Genomic DNA, 22,233 nt, shown 5'->3' with positions numbered 1-22,233 from the left:
CTAAATTAGCATGAAGGCTTATAACCCTAATGTAGATGTCATTGCTAGGAACCAACATTTTTGTGTTAAGCTATAACCTTGGTTGCTCTGCCTTCTCCCAGTTTTTGTATTTAAAAAATCCTAGAATTTTCTTGTTTTGTTGTTTTTGTGTTTGTCTTTTGATTTAAAAAAAAATTGTTTGACACTTTTATGATTCCTGTATAGTAAATTGCACATACTTGAGATGCACAATTTGATGAATTTTGATAGATATAATAAGAATCCTAGAATTTAAAAGCAAATATTCAATTACTCATTTTCCTTATGATTCCCAATTATCAATATACCAAAGACATATTTTGATTTATGTTTCAAGTTACTGATGCCATTCTTAATTTTTATAGGAATGCAGTGCTGCACCTACCAGTCCAGTGCCCAGGGACTAGTGGCTCCCCACTTTTAGAGTTCTGCTGTCCCCTTCAATACTTTTTCCCAGTATTTCTCTACCAGTGGCTTCTCCAGATCTTGTCACTGTCCTGTTATGCCAGAATCACTACTTTTTGTACACTTTTTCCTAATCACAGCCTCATAATATAAATTTCCCTTCAACTCTTGTGTTTGCCTACACTGTTTCTCATATTTGATTTGAGGTGTTTGCCCCCACTGTCTCTCTCCAACATCTTTGCTGAGAACTGTGGAACCATATGATGTCATGGTTGGATAGGACCTTCATCATTTTACTAAGGATACGTCACATCTGAGCAGCTTCTGGAAGATTACACCATGCTTTACAGTCTGGTCTCTTGCCTTCTATTCAGCCAGCTCACTTGGCCATGCCAGCTGAACATCTGTCTGTGCTGATAGCTCTTCTTCCACCTCCTCTACTGACCAGCTTCCCCTCTTTGTCTTTCTGTCCATGAAGAGAAATTTGAGCTATTTCACATTTTCTCTTCTATTCTCAGTGTGTCCCCTCATTCCTTACCTGTAATTTGAATATTTTTCGAGTATGTAGGCTCCTGATGATTCTGTTACCTCAATAGTATAAGAAATGAGTAAACGGTGTTTTCTCTTTTCTTCTGGCAGCAGGTGAGAAAAGGATGGAGAGTTCAGAGTTGCCTCCAAAGCAGGCGATTTCTAAAGGATCAGAGTCACCTGATAGGACCTCAGGAAGACTGTATGGAGTACTTCCTGGAGGACCAGGAGCTGGAGATGCCTGTGAAGAGGCTTTAGAGAAGTTAGGAGCACAACCCTCTGATGAAGAAGGGAGCAGACCGGAAAGTGGTTTCTTGGAAATAATACAGGAGGGTAAAAAGAAATCTGCAAAAGATGGATGTGATGAATGTAAAGATCTTGGGGAACATCCAGATCTGTCCTCCAGTCCTGCAGAAGATCAAGAAGTTCTAAAGGGACAGAAATTCTATCGATGTGATGAATGTGGCAAAGCTTTTAATCGGAGTTCACACCTCATCGGGCATCAGAGAATCCACACTGGAGAGAAACCCTATGAGTGTAATGAGTGTGGTAAGACCTTCAGGCAGACCTCTCAGCTCATAGTTCATCTGAGAATCCACACAGGGGAAAAGCCCTATGAATGCAGTGATTGTGGAAAGACCTATCGCCACAGCTCCCATCTCACTCAGCACCAGAGACTCCATAATGGAGAGAAACCGTATAAATGTAATGAATGTGCAAAAGCTTTCACTCAGAGTTCCCAACTCATTGACCACCAGAGAACCCACACTGGGGAGAAACCGTACGAATGCAACAAGTGTGGGGAGGCCTTCATTCGGAATAAAAGCCTTGTCCGACATCAGGTACTTCACACTGGTGAGAAACCTTTCAAGTGTAATGAGTGTGGGAAAGCTTTCTGTTCTAACAGAAATCTTACTGACCATCAGAGAATCCACACTGGGGAGAAGCCTTATGAGTGTAATGAATGTGGCAAGGCCTTTAGTCGGAGTAAATGTCTTATTCGACATCAGAGCCTCCACACTGGGGAAAAACCATACAAATGCAGTGAGTGTGGGAAAGCCTTCAATCAAAACTCTCAACTTGTTGACCATGAGCGAATTCATACTGGAGAAAAACCTTTTGAATGTAATGAGTGTGGTAAGGCATTCAGTCTGAGTAAATGTCTCATTCGACATCAGAGACTTCACACTGGTGAAAAGCCTTATAAATGCAATGAGTGTGGAAAATCCTTCAATCAAAACTCACACCTCATTATACACCAGAGGATTCACACTGGTGAGAAACCTTATGAGTGTAATGAGTGTGGGAAGGTCTTCAGTTACAGCTCCAGTCTTATGGTACATCAGAGAACCCATACTGGAGAAAAACCCTATAAATGCAAAGATTGTGGGAAAGCTTTTAGTGATAGCTCACAACTCATTGTGCATCAGAGAGTTCACACTGGAGAGAAACCCTATGAGTGTATTGAGTGTGGGAAAGCCTTCAGTCAGCGTTCTACTTTCAATCACCACCAGCGAACTCACACTGGAGAGAAGCACTCAGGTCTGGCTCGGTCCATTTCTTAAGGTGTGATTCTCCATCCAGCAAAGAACTTTGAGTTAAGATTTGTATGTAAGAAACTTGCTTAACTTGGTCTTCTCTTGGGAATGCTAATCTAAGTGGACCGTCCCTGAATACTTCCTGCTAGGTCATGAAGGTGGGAGAGTGGGAGCAACAGTGTAGTCCTTCCCCACTATAGGGGACGTAAGAAATACAGATTTCATATGCTCGTAGGTTTCTTTCATTCCTTCTTTCTTTTTTTAAAAACTGTTTTAAAATGTTTCTCATCTCTTAGTTACGCATCCCATAACCAGAATCAGATTATGTGCTTCTCAAGGACAGAGATACTTTCTTACTCTTTTCCACCTCCTCCATTTATATAAAGTCATTCTCCAAGACTGTGATACATTGTTTTCTTTACCTTGGCTATGGCCCTCCTTATCTACTTTTTAAAACTTCTACTCTAATATAATCCCTCATTGATTATATTCCATATGTAGAAAAAAGTTTCCTTCTTTTTACTAATCTGTCTCTCAGAACTTTCCAGATCCAGCTCATCTCTGAAAGACTTTCTTCTTCACATGCTACTTCATTCCCCTTAAACTTCTATTCATTTGACCTCAGTGCTTTGAGTTAACTGGTGCTACAATGTGCAACTGTTAAATTGCCTTGTAAATTATTCTCAATTTAGTGCATACGTATACTTATATATTCATACCAACTTATTGTGGGCTTATGTTGGTATAGTATCTATTTCTTTTGATATATAGATAGTAATTTTCATATACTAGTTGTTTAATAAATAATGTTTTAAAACTCAGCTCTTTAATTGAACCATCCTTAAATTGGGCACACTCTCCCCTACTCACCACCAGACTAGAAGCTTCTAAAGATAGAAGTGGCATTTCCTCATAGGATGTCGCATGCAGAGCCCTTTTTGATATCTTCTACATGTACTTCTGGCATCTCTCTACTGTTACTTCATTGTTGGTTTCTGATAAATTTTTGTCGGGTTTAGGAAGTTTCCTTCTTTTCCTATTTTTAGAAGTCACAATATAGGCTAGTAGTTAAGAGTATGGATTTTTGTGTGTGGTACTCTAGGTTCAAATCCTGTTTCTTCCACTTTCGTAGGTTGTGATCGTTTCCTTGTGTGTAGTTCTTCCATGAATAAAATGGAGCTACCTCAGGGCTGTGAGGATGAAATCAGTTCCTAAGTGTACGGCCTTTAAAACAGTGCTTGCACATACTATACCTTTTAGCAATTATTATCATTGTTTTATATTTTGAGTCTTCATTATGGTCTTTAAATTCTACCATGTTTTTATTTTTTAAATATCTGTCAGTGAAATTTTATGGGTCACGTCCTTTATTCTTTATGTAATTTTCATGGGAGCAAGTTTCTAAAAAATGGAAATTTCCTTTCACTCCTGGAATAAAATCCACCTGTTCATGATTTTTTTTTAAGTGCAGAGCTAGGTTTAATTTACTAAGGTTTTGTCTGCTTTGTAAAATTATTTGGAGAATCTGTTTTTTTTTTTTTAATTACTCTGGAAGAGTTAGAATAATGTGGGATTTATTCTTTGAAGAGTAAAAATAACTGGGCCTGATCCATTCTGATGGAGGAGGGAATTGGGAGGGACAAATCTTAAGCAACAGTTTGATTTCTTTGATGCTTGCACTCTTTAAAGTTTCTACCTCTATAAAGTTTGGTAATACATATCTGGAAGTCATCTTCTTTTACTGAACTGTCAGAGTGGCATGAAGTTTCATCTAGTATTGTCTAAAGTCTTTTACTCTCTTCTGTATATGTAGTTAGAGCTCTGTTTTCATATATAATGTTTTACACTGTGGTTTCCTTTCAGTTTTTCTTTCATGATTGCCAAGTCTATTTTGTTTCTTTTGGAATTCCAGTTTTTCTCAGATTTATTTTTTTCATATGTCCTTTTGCTGCCTCAAGTGACAGAGGCTTTTCATTAGCCCCATAATTTCATTTGGTTTTTTCTTCATTAATCAGTGGTAAGGACTTTCTAAGTCCTGATATTTCCCCCCAAAATAGGGAAAGTGGGTTTTCCTTGAATGGTTTTGTCATCAAGTTACATGCTGTTAAAATTGTCTGTTGAGATCTGAAGCTAGAAGTTGAGCTCTAAGTTAGTAATATGCTTCACGTCAGCAAGTAAAGGAGCAGCCCAGCATTTTGCTGATCTGGTTGAAAACCTTCCATCCAGAGCCCACTTGTCCTTCTTGCTCAGCCTTCATACTGTGGATCCAGTGGGGACCCTCCTTCCATGTTCTCTACCAGTTGTGAGTCACTTTGTTGTAAAAGAACTGAATGTGAAAAAACCTTCAGTCACAGCTCAGACTTTATTTTACCTCAGCAACTCTAAAACGGGAAAAGAACCTATTCCTGAGATAAGTGTGAGAAAACATTCAGTTGATAAAACATCCGCCAGAGACTTTTTGCTTACAGGAAAGCCTACTTATTTGTGTTGCAGGGAGGCCTTGGCTATAGTTTATTTCTTGTTTGATGTCACAGAATCTATGTGGGTTATAATCTGTTTTGGATTTGGAGGGCAAGAAATCATTGATCCAGAGCTTCTATTATTCTGTACACATTTTTAAAAAATATTCCTGAAATAAGTGTGGAGGAGCTTTTGTTATAGCACGTAGCTTCTGCTACATTCGTGAATCCACAATACAGGTAAACAGTTATCAGTAAGCAGCATGACAGAGCTCCCAGTTTTTAAAATCAGACGGAATTTATGTCCAGGAGATAGTTCAGGCATTCAAATATGATGGTAAAAGTACTAGGAGCTAGACGCTTAACCCTCTTATACACACAAAATATTCCCAACCCTGGTAATTCAGCCTTTAAGACCAGGAGGAAATGTCAAAGGATTTTGGGTGCTAACAAGTTGCTGAGTACTGTTCCATGTTGGGAGACATTTCTGTGAAGGTGCTGACCTCCTGGAGTACTGCAAAGCTTACATTCATGAAAACGTGCTAGGAGTTAGAGAGACAAATTGTGAATACTCACTGGGTGGCTTTTGCTCTGTAGAACATTAAAAACAAATTCCCTACTGCTAACTTTAGGACATATTCTACCCTGATGGGGCCTTGTAAGACACTTGCCTCAGGGGGATAAATGGAAGGTGTTATGTCAGCTGGCTCTAAGTACCTAGTATACAAGTATTTGACCCAGAAAATGGACATTTTAGACTTACTCCTCACTGAACCACAACAGTCTTCCCACTAATATATACACAGGACCAACGGCCTGTACTTTACCCAGCTGAATGCCAAGTAGGATGGGTGCACTTTCCCTTTTAAAGCATGTGTGTGCCTTGCATGAAAACAGTAGAAGAGAAATGTTTGGTGTCCCATCCCCTTTTCTGACCTGTGCATATGCCTCAAATGATGCTTAGTGAGGAATTTCCAAATGACTGAAAACAACATTTTTCCACCATGGGTTGTCCAGTCTACGGACTTAGAAGTTTCTAGAAATGAATGTACAGTTGGCATTTTATGATATCTAACAGGCTTCTCCTGCAAGTCCCTTCCAGTTGCAATGTCTTGTATATGAATGATGCATTTACAAGATACTCAGTTTTCCAACTTGGTGCCGTTTGGATTGTGGATGGAGAGGCATAGGGCCGATAGAAACTCAAGATTTGAGTACAGTGAGACTCATGGACAGAGTAATCACAGGACAACATATATTCAGAGGCACATACATGGAGGCACGTGGAGTGGTAACAACAGCTGTAAATTCAAGGCCACAGGGTGCATGTGTACATGCTCATCCACCAGGCTGTACACATTAATTACATACTTTTGATTCCTGTTTGGGTAAGATAGAAAAATGCTATATCCCTCACCAAAACTGTCTGTGTTGCTCCCCCGGGGAGGAGGGGACAGAACAATGCAATTACACCATACCTGTAGCGACCCAAGCAAGTCATAGAGCATGTCCTGATTTTAGAAAGAGGCCACGAGTGAAAGCTGTAGTCAGTATTTAGGCTACCTTGGCAATGAGCAAAAATTGATGATGCACAAGCGCTCACTGGGAAGCCACACTACTGGGGGCCCTAGGATTTGAGATATGTGCAGCCTATTACAGGGACCATTTGGGGGGAAAGTGGTAATGGCAGCTAATACAGTGCGAAAATTCAAGCCACTGTCAACTATTCTCCAGTCCAAGCTGTTCATCTTCCACACTATCCATTGTCAACATCTGTCCCAGTAAGGAGCCCTGAAATAATGAGATAGTTGTAGTTATTCTTTAAAAGACTTTCAGTGGGGAGGGAATAGCTCAATTGGTAGGGTGCCTGCTTAGCATGCCTGAGGTCCTGGGTTCAATCCTCTGTACCTTTACCCTTGAGTGGATTTTTGTCAGGAAAAAAAAATATGCTTGTGTATAAAGGCAACAAGTTAGATGTTAGGGGACCCTGGAACTTGTGTACTTCAAGTATACCTTTATGTATACACACATTTGTTGATTAATGAGCTTCAAATCTCAATTCTCAGATGACTTTTTAAAATCTGCAATCATTCTCTAGATTGTCCCATCTTGCCCTATACAGTGATACCTAAATTTACATCTCTAGCCATGGTTTCTTCCCTGAACTGACTCCTATTCCGATTGCCTGTTTGATACTTATTCTTGGATGTCTAATTGGCATCCTTAACTTAACATATCCAGAACAAAACTTGATCTTTCTCCCTAAACCTGTTCTTCTTTCAGTCTACTGTATTTCCAAAAAAAGCAATCTTATTCTAGTTGCTCAGATCAGTGACCCTGGAGTCATCCTTAACCAACATCTAATTCATTAGCAAATCAAGCTGGCCATGCCTTCAAAATATATGTAGAGATATTTCTCATCATTTCCATCACCTCTAAACTAGTCCAAGCCACCATCATTTCTCATCTGGAATACTGCAGTAGCTTCTTAATCTGTCTACTTCCACTCTTGGCCACCTTCAGACTGTTCTTAACAGAGCAGCCAGAGGAAATGTTTTTAATGCTATGGAGTGAAACTTACATGCAAGGTTTGTTAGAATGACTAAGGATTGAGAGCAAGAAATCAGAATTTATAGAAATAGGTTTCTTGGCTCCTTTCATATCTGATAGCTAATAAATCTTTGAACATGTAAAATTATGTCACTCCTTAGTCCCCAAACCTTCCAGTGTTATTTGGGACACATACAAAGAAAGCCCTTACGGCCCCAAATGTGCAGACCCTCCCTCCTGGCTTACAACCTTTGCTTCCTGATGTTCCATCTATCAGGAATACTCCTCTTCCAGATACCCACATGCCTATTCTGCAGTTGCTCACTTCCTGTCTGAGCTTTCCCTGTCATCTATAAAATAGTTCAACTGCTACCTCCCTCTCTCTCTCTCCTTCCCCCACAGCCCCTTACTCACTACTTCTGTCTACGTGTTTGTTTGTCTACTGTCTCCCCTGACTTAAAGGGAAGTCTCATGGGGCAGCAAGTTAATTTTCTTCACTACTGTATCTGCAGAGCCTAGAAAAATGACATAATAGGCACTCAACACTTATTTTTATATGCTGCCGATAAACGGCAGCCAATCCTGGCTTTGAAGCTGAAAGGAGCGGGACGTGTGGGAAAGATGACTTTTCCACTAAGCAGCCAATTCTGGGTGTGTGACTTCAGGGAGTCTCAGTTCGAGGAAGGGTGCCTGGGCGCCCAGTAGATTGGTCCCTCTTCCCGCCCTAACCAGGGCCCTCCCCCAGGCTCCATCCCTTCTAGGGCTCTCCTCATATTGGCTGAAATCTCCAAGCCCTTTCGTCCTCCCAGCCAATGGTAAGGCAAAACTGGGCAGGAGGCGGGGCCAGAGAGCCCGGGGACTCACAATGGGGCGGGAGGACTCCAGCCTCGGGGGCACAGAGATGCAGAAACCTCCAGATGCCTAGAAGGGCCGAAAGGGTTAGGATGGGAATTAATGGGGAGTCGGTGACGTCGTTCCTTCTCCGCTTTGTTCCAAGATGTGGGTCGGGCGCTTTCGGTGAGGGGTATGTGGCAGCCTGGCGTTTTCAGGCCGATTCTGGGAGCGGGTGGGGCACACAGGCCGGGGGCCAGGTCTTCTTCACTGCTGCCCGCTGGGGAGACCGGGGTGCGTCAGCTCACGGGGTCGTTGTGGGCACCCCTCCCTTCTTTTGGCGCTGCCCCTTTGTCTCGGGTCTCGTCTCCCATTCGGCGTAGCTGCTCACTCGAACCGGGCTGACAGTGGTGACAGAACTGTGTCGTCCCTGCTACGAGCCATGGGGCGACCCTGGTAAAAGCTGTCCAAGTCCCGCCCAGGCTCTCAGAGGGCGCCATAGCGCCTACCTTTTTGGCCCGGATCACCAGTCCAGTCCCTGTTGTGTTCCCAGTGAGGAAACTCTGCCCAAAGGGGAGGGCAAAGTCTTGTCCAAGGCTACTCATTAATTCATTCAAGAGATAATTAGAATCCACTAGTAGTGCACTAGGTCCTGGGATTACAGTTGTGTACAAAGCAGAGGTATGTTCTGGTCTGGAAGAAATGGAACAAGATTGAAGGGTTAGTAGCAGAGTCTGGGAATCTGGAGGGGAAACATAAACCCGATTTTGAGGTCTAGTGATCCTGAAAGTTTTTTTTAAATATTCTAAAAATTCTCTTTCTAGCATCCCTGTAAAGCCTTATTTCTTCCTCTCTCTAAAGATACTTGACTTAGCAGTTTCCCTGTCATCCCTTTTCTGCAAACTTTTGTTGGAACGCTGGATTGCAGAGAACTCCGTTGGAATGTATTTTGCAGTTAGAGGAGAATATGGAGACTTAGATATCAGCAGAACAGGTGAAGAAGAGCAACTGTGGGGCTATGGAGTGAGGATATCCTTCAGACTCAGAAGGCTTGTCTCTCGCTAGCCATGCCACCTTCAGCAAGTCATTCAATCTCTGAGAGCTTCATTTCTTCATCTTTAAAATGAGAATGATCATCCTTACTGCTCACAGTTCAATAGGAAGGGAAGTGAACCAGAGATAGGACACTGCCCTGAATATCCACTTGGAGTTGAGCTCTCAGAGAACTCAGTTATTCTGTGTGTTTACAGTGATTCAGGACCCCACTAGGTACTTCCTCACCAAATCTAAGGAAGAGATGAGGCAGGATCTGTGGTGGGCAGGTCCTTTGGAGAGAGGCTTCTGTGCACAGATGTGAGAGTGAGCCATTCCCTTCTCTGTGGGCGGGTGAAGTTAGTCTGGGGACGGGAATACTGCCTGCTAGAGAATATGGGGGCAAGGCCTGTAAGGGAGCATTTCTGGATAGAAACATAGAAGTGGGAGGAGGGCCTCTGGACCTTGAGGAGTAGAGTTTGGGAATGGGAGGAAGGGTAATGTAATGGAACTCAAATTTGAGTATCAGGAAACTTAGACTTGAGTCCTAGCTCTCTTATAAGTTCAGTTTCCCCATCTCAGAACTTTGATATGAGACTCAGTAGTCTGGGAGATTCCTTCCAACTCTGACATTCTGAGACTCTCTGAGCGGTGAGACTGGGTCAGTCTCTTAGGGAATTGAGGCCCTTGGATGGCCTTGTTGACACAGAACTTCCAAGAATGTAAATACTGTCATGTTGTTCAGACAATATGAAGCACCCAAGGGATGAACAGGTGGAGGAGGAATGGCGGTGGTCATGTGTCGAGGATGTAGTCCTCTCTGTCCCTATACCCAGAGAGAATTAGATGGGATCCTGAAATTGTGTAACATTTCAAATTAAACATTTACTGAGCCCTCTGTGGCAAGCACTGTGTGGGATCCACACACGAATATCATGGACCCTGTTCTCTGGGGGCTTAGAGCTTAAAGTGGACAAGTGAGGAGGAGGGACACAGACACACACAGGTAATTATAGTATAAGGCAACTTTAGTTTATATTACAGATTTGTTATGGTTTTTTTTTTAAAGTACAGAGATGTTTATATGGTCAAACCTATCAGCTTTTCTGTTATGGTGTCAGCCTTTGTTTTATGCTTAAGACTTAGGTCTTTCTCTCCCTGAGATCAAGTAGTTTCCTGGTAATTTATTCTAGTTCTTGTTTTTTCCTTTTAATTTTTCCATTTCACTCATCTTTTTCTCTGGAATTTATTTTCAGGTATTGCCTCTTATTCATCACTCCATTGTAGCTAATCAGTAATCAAGGACCATGTGACCACTGCTCAGAGGGACCTGAACAGGCAGGCAATGCTGGGAAATTAAAGGAATACAACCTTCCTAGGTAAGACCTCTCTCCCCTCTCTTTCTCTAGGAATAGGACTCTGCCCTTTGTGGGTTCCTCACAGCCTGAATTGCATGGTGGTCCTGAGGTCAGAACACTCATCCATTAGCCTCAGGGATTTGGGGGTCAAGAGATCTGTGGGTCACAGTTGGTCCCTATCCATGTACTGGTTGTCTGAGATTGTGTTTTATGCTCAGTTGCCTGGATACCCTCAGTGACCTGCTGTCCTTACGGCCTCATCTGTCCCTCCTACTGCCTGGGAATTCTTCCAGAATTTCTGGCCTACTGTATAGCACAGGGAACTATATTCAGTTTCTTGTAATGAGCTGTAATGGAAAAGAATCCGGAAAAAAAAATATGTATCTGTAACAATCACTTTGCTGTACACCTGAAACTAACATCGTGAATTGACTACACTTCAACAAAAAAATAAGAATTAAAAAAAAATTTCTGAGAGAATTTTCCATCCAGTCAGGCAGAGGGCAGATAGCTAGGTTTCCTTTTGATCAGACTTTCCTCAAACTTGCCCTCCCTGAACTCCTAACAACTCTTGCTTCCTCCTTGAATTTCCTTTGGTCATCCTCCGTATCCAGTCTGATATATGCATATGCTTTCTTGGAAATAGCTGGACTCCATTGTTCTCTATCTTGTCGTTATCCTGGACTCAGGTCTTGTTATCTCATACATTTGTTGATTCATTTAGCAAACACTTATTCAGCACCTAGAAAGTGGTAAAGCCGATGCTGCATTGCTAAACTTGTCTCCTAACTCATTTCCCTTCTTCTGTTCTTTTTTTCAACTCTAATCTAGGCTCATCTTCCTAAAGCATTCTTTTCCTAATTTCACTTTTGGGTAGGGTGATACAAAACTTATTGTCCAAACTGGGATAGTTTTGTGAATTAAGGGGGGCAATATTAATAATGATGCTGGAATAGCAGGTATAAACCAGGCTGTTCCAGGAAAACCAAGATATGTGATCACTCTGCTCCTAGGTGGCATCTTTTGGATACTTTCTTTTTATTTCCCTTAATTTATTTCTCATAATTTACTCCCTAGCTGCCTCTTTCCTCTGTTTTCCACTTCATGAAGCTGAAAGAAACATGAATGTGCTGTGGGTGAGGGAAGTCTGGGACTAGGGGAAATTAATGATACATCTTGAAAGACTATGTTCTTGATGAATGAGAAGGTAGTAACAAGAGAGGAGACTAGCAAGGGAGAAAAATATAGAAAATAAAAAGGAAATTAAAGCTAAATATTGAATAACAACTATAAATAGAGTATAACCTTTAAAAATTGTACACCTGTAAGCTATGTAATATTGTACATCAACTATACTTTAATTAAAAATAAATAATAAATTTTAAAAAAGAAAAAGAAATTAAAGCTAGATTTCACTCTTCTGTTTAGAACTTGTTTCCCACTGGCCATTAGATTACATCCATATTTTTTGCCCTGTAGTTTCAACATCCTGGCAGGTATCACTTCAGGCAACTTTATAGTTTCATTCCTTCATTTATTCATTCAACAGCAACAAAAAATTTTTTGACTGCTTGTTATGTGCCTGGAACTGTACTCAGTGGTAGGAATATGATGATGGACAAAAATCCCTGCCCTCAGGAAGCTAACCATTAGAGAAAACAGTTCAGCCAAAGTTCTGCATTTTTAAAGCACCTTTTGCCAAGCGTTCTAAGCCCCAGTACTCACTCCCTCTCCTAGCCCCCTTCATCTCCTGACTGGATACTTTGTAAATCTGTAATTTGCTCTCTTACTGTATTATAAGCTCCATTGTAAGCTCCCTAAAGGTAGGTACGGTATTTCATCCTTACGTTAGTCTCCTTGAGCTGCCTTAACAAAATACTAGAGACTGGGTGGCTTAATCAACATACATTTCTTTTCCCATAGTTCTGGAAGCTAGAAATCCATGGTCAAGGTGACCAGCTGATTCAGTTTCTGGTGGAGACTCTATTCCTGGCTTGTAGATGGCCACCTTCCTGCTGTGTCCTCACTTGGCTTTGTGCATGTGGTGGGGACGGGACAGGAGTGCAAGTCAAAGCGAGCTCTCTGGTATGTCTTGTAATAAGGACACACTAATCCTGTTGGATCAGGGCTCCTCTCTTATAACCTCATTTAACCTTAATTACCTCCTTGAAAGTCATATCTCCAAATATAATCACATTAGGGGTTCAGGGTTCAACATACAAATTTTGGAGGGACACAGTCAGTGCATAAAGTGCTTTTTTTTTTTTTTTTGCATTCAATAGTAGTATTTATCGCTTTGTGAGAGCCATGTAAATACATGGCTATTCATGTTTTTCCTGAACACTACTTTATGGAAGGCTACTGATCTTTTCCGTAAGAGCCTTTAAGGATAAAAATAGGCACTGCACTGGGGAGCTTTGGATCCGCCTTACCTGGAAGTGAGACATCCAGAGGCTGGCTTCAAGGCACTGTCTCATTCTGAATCTCTAAAATACTTTGTTCTAGTACTTGTGGGAATCTGTTCCTCTAAAGTCATTTCCTAACTTTTCATAAGTAATACTTAAAAAGAAGACAAATTGAACAACAATACAAGTTAGCAGAAGACAACCTGCCAGCAAAATGGGAGGCCTTCATAACAGTAAATGTATAAACTTATCCACCTATTCATCCATCCATTCAGAAATAGTTATTTTCTACTTTTTTGGAACTGTGCTTTTAGAAAATTTCCCTGTGTGAGACTTAGAACAGAGATATGTGTACAATAGAGTACTCAGTACTTATTCATTTAAGAAATGTGTGAAGAAAAAAGTTTCAGAGAAAATTAAAAACGGAAAAGAAGCTGAGAAAGAACCATCCACCTTCTCAGAAGTCTGGAGGCAGCTTCGTTTGCTGTCTCACTCTGCTCTGCAGTCGCCTGGCCTTCCCCTGAGTCTCCTCCACCTGCCACCTCCCATTTGATTAGAGAGGCAGCAGCAGCTGGATGTGAGTGTGCCCAGGATCCTGCCAAGAGTCCCCCTTCCCCTGCCATTTTCTCTGCCCGCCCCTGGTGTCTTGGACGTGAGTCTGTGTACATGTGCCTGTGTGTCACGTGAGTGGCACCCACACTTCTGAGATGTGAACTCCAGCCTCCACAGTTCTCTTCTTGTTGGCCTTGAGCACTCACCATTGATATGTCCCGCCTTCCGAGAGGGTGACTCAGTTTATCCAAAAGCTATGAGATGATAGAAAACTGGTCAGACTTTTTCTGAAAAGCAGTAGGCAGTACTGCAAACAATTTCATTCTTTCTGACTCAGTAACTCATTTGTGGAACTCTCATCCCAGGAATTTATTTTAATAAGAAGAAAACTTTATATGTATAAAGTGATCATGATAGCGTTATTGATAGTGGTTAAACCTCAGAGAGCAACAGAAATGTCTAACACTAGCAAAATTGTAGGTAAATTGTAATGAGTTTAATTGGTGGTGTAGTATGTAATCAGAAAGTGATCCTATGAAGAGTTAATAGTATGGGAAAATATTTATAAAAATTAAATAGAAGAAGTAGGATGCAAAATGATATCTACTGTATATTTATAACTATGAATATGGACAAATCTGAAAAAGAACATAATAAAAGGAAAATTAGTCGTGTGTTAGTATCATGGAGTCATCTTTCGGTTTTCTTTTATGTCCCCACCATCCTCTAGATTTGAGGTCTACTAGGGTAATCTCTATGTCCAGAGTTTCACATCAAACCAGTTGGGAAATTCCTGCTCGTTCCTGATGTTGGTTTCATGTATCAGCCCCTCTTGGTTGTATTGTCCCCTGCTCTCACCTCTTGCCATCTTGGATACTTTACCACTGTGCCATGCAGGGTCCTATCAGAGTTTCCCCTGCTTTAACTAACCCTGTTTCCCAATTCAGCCTCTTGGCTTCACCCAGTAGACTCTGCTTGGTGAGAAGCAGACAGACTGAACTAGCACACATGGCTGGATCCAGCTACCGACCAGCCCCTACAGAGTAGGTACGATGTGACTAGACTCCAATTTTGGAAGAATTGTGTTACTCCTGTCACAACAGAGCTTAAGAACAGGTTTGTAGACGGACCTAGAACTTAGACTAGAGCAAAAAATGAAATCTTAGTCATACCCTAAGACCAAATCCAAGTTACTATTCTGTAAAACAATTCTTAAGTACCTATTTTGTTCCTGCCACTATATCACTGGTCTGAGGGGAATAGGTCAGCAGGAACTAAATGCCAAACTGATCTGAATATGAGTCACTTGAGCTAGTGGACTAAGGATCTTTCAGTGCATTTTTTTGGGGGGACCAGATTAAGAGTTAGTTGGCTCCAACTCTGAGAGTAGAGCATGAGACAGGAAGAAACCAGGATAGGTTTTGTATACTCATTGCTCATTCTGATGCTGAACCTGTTGGGCTCCTATCAGCCCCATGGCTTTCCTTAAGCCTTTACCTTGGCCTCAGTGTCTAACCTCATTTTTCTCATCTGTTTGATCAGTTCCCCCTGCCTTTGAACACTTACTCTTCCACGTGAGACCCTGTGGTCTGCCACATCTTATTATTTTTGGATATTTCTCCTTCCTCTAATATAGAGACCAGGTGACATGTGCAATTTCTGTTTCTTCTGCCAGATGGTGAAACTGGGACTGAGGAAGTATTGATTCTAAAGTATCATTCCTGAAAAACTACAATCTCATACTTTCAAGAGAACTCCACAGAGGTGTTGCCAAGGAAGTCAAGATTTAGAAAGCTCCTCTTAAGAGAAAGAGAAGGCTCAAGAGGACACTGGGATGCTCCAGGCAGGAGAAAATGAGGAGAAAGACGAGAAACTTCAAACATAAGACAGTAAAAGATGATAAAACACTCACAGGAGTGAGTGACCAAGAATCTGAAAAAGATGACCCTACGATAAATGAGAGAATTCGGGCCAAAAAGAGACAGTATGTATGTGCCGAGTGTGGGAAAGCCTTTAGTCAGAGCGCAAACCTCACGGTACACGAGCGAATCCACACTGGAGAGAAGCCCTATAAGTGTAAGGAATGTGGAAAAGCCTTCAGTCATAGCTCCAACTTGGTCGTTCATCGGAGAATCCACACTGGACTGAAGCCCTACACATGCAATGAATGCGGGAAATCTTTCAGCGGAAAGTCACACCTCATTCGGCACCAGGGAATCCACAGTGGGGAGAAGACTTACGAATGTAAAGAGTGTGGGAAAGCCTTTAGCCGGAGTTCCGGTCTTATTTCCCATCACAGAGTTCACACTGGCGAGAAGCCCTACACTTGTATCGAGTGTGGGAAAGCCTTTAGCCGTAGTTCAAACCTTACTCAACATCAGAGAATGCACAAAGGAAAAAAAGTTTACAAATGTAAGGAGTGTGGGAAGACATGTGTTTCTAATACAAAAATTATCGACCATCAGAGAATTCACACTGGGGAGAAGCCTTATGAATGTGATGAGTGTGGGAAAGCTTTCATCTTAAAGAAGACCCTTAATGAACACCAGCGACTTCATCGTAGAGAGAAACCTTACAAATGCAATGAGTGCGGGAAAGCTTTTACTTCTAATCGAAATCTGATTGATCATCAGAGAGTTCACACTGGAGAGAAACCCTATAAATGTAACGAATGTGGAAAAACCTTCAGGCAGACTTCTCAAGTTATTCTACATTTGAGAACCCACACTAAGGAGAAACCCTATAAATGTAGTGAGTGTGGGAAAGCCTATCGTTACAGCTCACAGCTCATTCAGCACCAGAGGAAACATAACGAGGAGAAGGAAGAGTCATGAATGACACATATTGTGGGAAGTGGGGCTAACTGCTACTTTCTGGAAGAGCAGTTTTTCAGTATCATCAACCTTAATTCCCTAAGAATCTATACAGAGAAAGTAATCAGAAGCAGACAAAGATTAACAGAAGGGATATTCGTGCCAGTATCATACACAATGGGAGGAAGAAAGCTGGATTTTCAACAACAGTACAGGGTTTAGATGAATGATGGTCAATTCCTATGATGGTTTTGTACCCATTATAACCATTTTTAAAGAATATTTAATGCCATGGGGGAAATGATTTGGATAAAATGGAAGATAAATGAAAGAAGAAAAGCAATGAAATACGATCCAAAAATTTTAAAAACACTTATGCAAAGGAAAAAAAAAAAACGGGGATGAAATAATACCAACCACAATGTCAACAGTGATTATCTCTAGATGATAGGATTACAGGTGATTTCTATTTTCTTCTTTATACTTTTCTATACTTTTTAGATTTTCTACAGTGAGAATGTACTACTTTTTATATTCAGGAAAAAAGTAGAGTATTTTTTAAATGCATCAAGTATGTGTACATCTTCACTCAGCAGTGTTACGAAAGGCACATAAAACATAGACTCTAAAGTCTTGGGATTGCGTCCTGCTACTGGCACTTCGTAGCAGTGGGACCATGAGCAAGTCACCTCCTTTTAGAGCCTGTTTCCTTCATATTATTTCATAAATACCAGTAGTTGGTCTTCTGCAATTTTAAGTTAAATAGACTTTACAGTTGTCACCACAATGTATAAGCTACTTATTTCATCACTGTTAGGTTAGAAGAACATGGCAAAACTTTACTACATCCTCCTCTCGCACAGTTGTAGAAGAATCTGCAGATAATAGAGAACCACTTAGGCTCCATCTTTTCAGTATATGTCTACAGACCCGGAAAATAATATCCCCTTATGAAACTGAAACAATTGCAGTTTCATAACCTTTAAAGAGATACAGTGATCATCATCTAAAACTAGGGGAAGACTCTGCCTTCACACGTTACAGAGTTTAGTAACTGAAAGTGCAGACTTTGAGGTCAGGGATACATGTGTTCTAATCACAGATCTGCTATGCACTAGCTTGCCAATTTTGGATAAGACCCTTAACTGCTCCGAACCTCAGATTAATAATCTGTAAAAGGAGAATAACTGCCTACCTCACAGGGTGGTTGTGAGGATTAAATGAGGTAATGCATGTAAGTGTCTGACAAGCCTGGCACGTGGTAGATCATAATCATAGGACATTTGAGCAGTTTTTCTGAACACCTAGTGAGACTGATTTGGGAGAAGTTTTACTGAAGGTAGCATTTAGGATATTTTCAAGTGTAACAAACACAATGACAGGAACTAGTAGCTTAAAACGTTGAGAACACTGATTGTTGACTTAAGGGAAAGTCGAGAGGTAAGCAGTTCCAAATTTGGTTTGGCAGCTCAACAATCCATCACACTTCCATCAACCTCCCTAATTTTCAGCATATTGGCTTTCATTTTTTGCAGCCTCGTGGTTGCAAGATGGTGGGCACAGCTGCAAGCTGTTTTCCTCACACAATTCCTTCAAAGTCAAGAAGTGAGGAAGGGAGCTGAGGCTTTCTCATCTGGTTCCTTTCTGCTCTTTTTGGGGTGGGGGATTAGGTTTACTTATTTATGCACTTATTTTTGGAGGAGATACTGGGGATTGAACCCAGGGCCTCGTGCATGCTAGGCACATGCTCTACCACTTGAGCTATACCCTCCTCCCTCTGGTTCCTTTCTGCTTTTATCACTGGGAAAACCCTTTTCCAGAAGAAGGGAGTGATGCTGAGCAGTCAGTACTGCAGGTGCCCACTAGCCTCATCTGCCTTTCTTTATATCCCCTCTGAGAAGACCTTAAACCACTTTCAACCAATGTTGTAAACTTTTAAGATGACTCAGAATCCATCTGGGAACCCTTAGAATCACCCCATTCTTAACTCAGCCACTCTTCTTTCTTTGTATACCGTGAATGCCTAAGCCTAATGCCATCTGTCTTACACACATAGTGATTTATTGTTTCAGGAATTATTAAAGATTTGGAATCCCATTCAATCCTCATAACATTGGTGCATTAGTGAGGTTAGGTGACTGGCTAGTGAGTGGTTGAAACCAGAATTTGAACTGAGATCTACAAGTCTGTGCTTTCTTTATTATATATCAAAATGCCTCTGCCTACCATGATGGTTCTATGTGAGTGGGAGACCAGTTGGGATTCTCCGGAGTAGCCACTTTTATGAAAGCCACATAATTATATCTGGACAATTACTTGATCATGGTTTCATAAGAAAGATGCTGTCAGTCTTCTCTGAGTTGGATTTATAGCCTGTCTCTGCACCTTGTAATTTAGTTTTAAGGATTATGTATTTCTTCCTTGCTGTTCCTAGAAAGAAGTGGAGGGTGTGAAGGGTATATTTGTATGAAACGGTTTGGTTTTGTCCTATTTTGATAAGATACTGGCTTACATACAATTTTGTGATATCATAGTCTTTTGCATAGTTATTCAAAGCAAGCTTTGGAGGCTCTTCAACAGATTCGGTGTGTTAGGTGGGTAGGACTGTTGTATCATTGGTCACCCTTGGGTAGGCACTTCTCCAAGAGTCTGGTTGGACACGAGGGTAGGGTAACCCACATGGGCCAGTGGCTGAACAGAACTGCAGCAATAAGGGCGCTTCCATCATTTTCCCCTTGTCGTGTGTCCTTTTAAAATTCTACAGGGAGTTTGTAATTCATATTCATGCCTTTTGTCTTGCCAGTTAGCTTCACCTGCGTACCTGTGTGGAAGCTCCCATGACTAATGTCTTCTGGCCCTGCCAAAACTGCTCTAAGGAAACAGGCAGCTAGCTCCCTGTATGCCTGTCAAGGGTTATTTTTTGAGCATTTATTGTTGCTGAGTTGAGTTGTTGATGCTTGCTATATTGCTGAGCAGGCATTCTCTGACCCAAACATTCTCCCAGCACTGTGTCATAGAAACAGGCTTTCTTTTTCATCTTAAAAGACTTGGTGATCTTCAAGGGTAAATACCTTCTAGGAAGGATGTCAGAGATCTGAATACTGTCCCATTTCTTGCCCCAGGCAAGATGAGATAATGGACCCTGGAGGAGACCCTCGCCGTCTTCTAGGTGTTACCTGTCTTGAACTGCAGGAGTAAATGTTGACAAGTGGTCTCTGCAGCCTTTCATAGAAATAGTCTGCAGTATAATCTGAGCTGACCCCCCACCTTCCTCCGGGAGTTTTTCAAGACTACCAGCTGTTTGCTTCAGTCAGTGTTTAATTTTGCAGCTCTTAACCATCCTTTCAAGCCCTTTCAGATACACTCGGGAATGCAGGGTCTGTCTCTTTGAATGTGTTTTTTCCAGCTTCCTGTCCTAATGGAGGCCTGGTTGTGCTTCCTCTGCAGTCCTTCAGTTGCTGGTTTTTCTCTCCCTCAACCCACTTACCTCTCTGTACTGCCATTTCTTCTCTATCCCACCCAAATCCCAGCTCTCTTGACACGTGCGTCACTAGACGACTGTGTTGCCCAGCTCTTTTCTTGTCACCTACTGACATCCTGTGCACTCAACTTTGATTCTCTTACATTTTTAGTACCCTGAATATTCCTGAGGAATGTGAAAAGGCAATATTTTTTAGCCACAGGTATCCTGGTTGTGTAGAGTTGCTTTTGTGTGGACTAGAAATGTGTATGTCTCCTTTTGGTTGTGAGGAAAAGTATGAAGTTGAAATCTTATGTAGCCCTGATTAAAAGGAAATATGAAGACAGAGAATCATGCACAGAGAGGAAAGTGTCTTCCTGGACTTAAGAGATATTTCTCATTGATGGTGTGTACTGTGTTAGGTCTTCCTAGGAACTGAGAATAAATGTGAAACCAAAAAGAGCTTTAAATAGCTGAGTAATTCCAGTGACTACGAATCCCATGAGACTATATTTCATTTCAGTTCTGTATCCACAATGACAGGCTTGCTTTTTTAATTTTTCCCAGTCAATTTAAAAAAAGTATGCTTATATTGTTAGATTATTTTTAGAAACTAGACTGTCTTTAGTCAATTCTGATGTTATAAAACTGGAGTCGTAAAACTTTTTTGCAGGAAATAATTGTAATTCCTCCAATAAATGTCTGTTGTTATTTACTTGTTATAAATAGCACTGATTTTTTTTTCCCCTTTGTTTCCTTCCTTTGCTCAGAATGGGAAGAAAATAGTTCAATTTTCTTTTCTTTAAGCAGCTGTTCTTGGGCTGAAGTGATTCTGGCTTGTTTCTGATTCTAACACAACACGAAACTTGTTATTGTCAGAGTCGTAATAGAGTTGTCCCTAGGTAACTGCAGAGGATTGGTTCCAGGACCATACCAAAATCAAAGGATACTCAAGTCCCTTATATAAAATGGTGAAGTATTGCATATACTATGTACATCCTTCCATATACTTTAAATCATCTTTAGATTACTTACAACACCTAATACAATGTAAATGGTATGTGAATAGTTGTAAATACAAGGTAAGTGATATATAAATGGTTGCTGGTATGGCAAATTCAAGTTTTGCTTTTTGGAACTTTCTGGACTTTTTTTCTTTTTAATATTTTTAATCTGCAGTTGATTGAACAAGTGGACTGGAACCCGCAGGTACGGAGGGCCAGCTGTACGTAAACTAGAGCTCTAGCCCTTAGAATGCATCCTTCTGTTATTTCCTTAGAGAACTTGTACAGCCAGGTATTGTCTCACCCCCTCTCTCTGGCCTCATCTGTGTTTCAACCCTATACTATCATGTAGTCATCATTTGCTTGTATAAAACCAGCCGTGTTCCCTGAAGTCCATTTCTGCTCCAGAAGGCAGTCCTCTACACTTACCATAATACAGTTAGGATGTAAATCAAGTTAGCTAACAAAATCACATAAAATTTAAATTAAACACATTTCTAAATAATTCATGGTGGGGGAGGATATAGCTCAGTGGTGGAGTGCATGCTTAGCATGCACGAGGTCGTAGGTTCAGTCCCCAGTACCGCCATTAAATAAATAAATAAATAAATAAATAAATAAACCTAATTATCCCTCCCCCCCAAAGCCCCCAAACAACAATAACAACAACAAAATCAAAAGTTTAAAAAATAATTCATGGGTTAAAGGAGAAAAGTTAGTAAGAATGAGGAAACACTTAGACATGAATAAAACTGAAGCTGGGGCTCCCATTTCTGGCCATAATAGAGTTACAGGGACCAGAATTACACTTCTGCCTGAAACGAAAATCCAGACAAAACATACGAAACAATGATTTTTAAGATACTGATATTGGCAACAAAAGACAGTAATCCCTGATAGGCAGGAAAAAAATGAGATGAGCCCAGCAAGTACCCTAGCTTATTGCCTTGAGAGAGTTCCAAGCAGTGTCACAGGGAGGGGGAACCCCACAGAGCCTGGTGAAATTCTTGATTTGAAGAGAGCTGAGAATCCAAGGAGACCAAGGTAGGTAGGATTCATAAGGCAAGACTGGAGAGGGGAGAATTAAACAGAGAGCTCTGGGAACCTGTGAATGGTCCCCCTAGGACATTCAGCAGGGTATTGATTGGCACATATATATGAGGAAACTGATCTGAGTCCAGGGAAAGAACCATTCCAAAGGACTTGAACAGTGCCAAGCAAAAACAAGGCCAGGAAAGTGTTTTTTCCCACAAGCTTGATAAAAAATACAGTTCCTTTGT

At 41.1% G+C, this 22,233-nt stretch overlaps 1 protein-coding gene across 7 annotated transcripts in view; it reads left to right on the top strand.

The window, feature by feature from the left end:
* The window catches only part of ZKSCAN7 (zinc finger with KRAB and SCAN domains 7), a 29,622-nt gene extending 8,947 nt beyond the window's left edge, over positions 1-20,675 (top strand). For 2 of the 7 annotated variants that reach the window (XM_064496646.1, XM_064496645.1), the window contains exon 6: positions 1,063-5,128. In XM_064496646.1, coding sequence (XP_064352716.1) covers positions 1,063-2,516 — 1,454 coding nt within the window. In that variant the 3' untranslated portion in view covers positions 2,517-5,128. Of the gene's footprint in view, positions 1-1,062; positions 5,129-10,617; positions 10,741-15,351; positions 15,534-15,657 lie in introns of those variants that run through there. The other 5 variants (XR_010384881.1, XR_010384880.1, XM_031470120.2 and 2 more) reach the window with 5 other exon arrangements.
* The last annotated feature ends 1,558 nt before the right edge of the window (positions 20,676-22,233 follow it).

The sequence above is a fragment of the Camelus dromedarius genome, chromosome 17, assembly GCF_036321535.1.
Source record: "Camelus dromedarius isolate mCamDro1 chromosome 17, mCamDro1.pat, whole genome shotgun sequence".
NCBI classification, from domain to species: domain Eukaryota; kingdom Metazoa; phylum Chordata; class Mammalia; order Artiodactyla; family Camelidae; genus Camelus; species Camelus dromedarius.
This window is presented reverse-complemented; position numbering and strand designations above follow the sequence as displayed.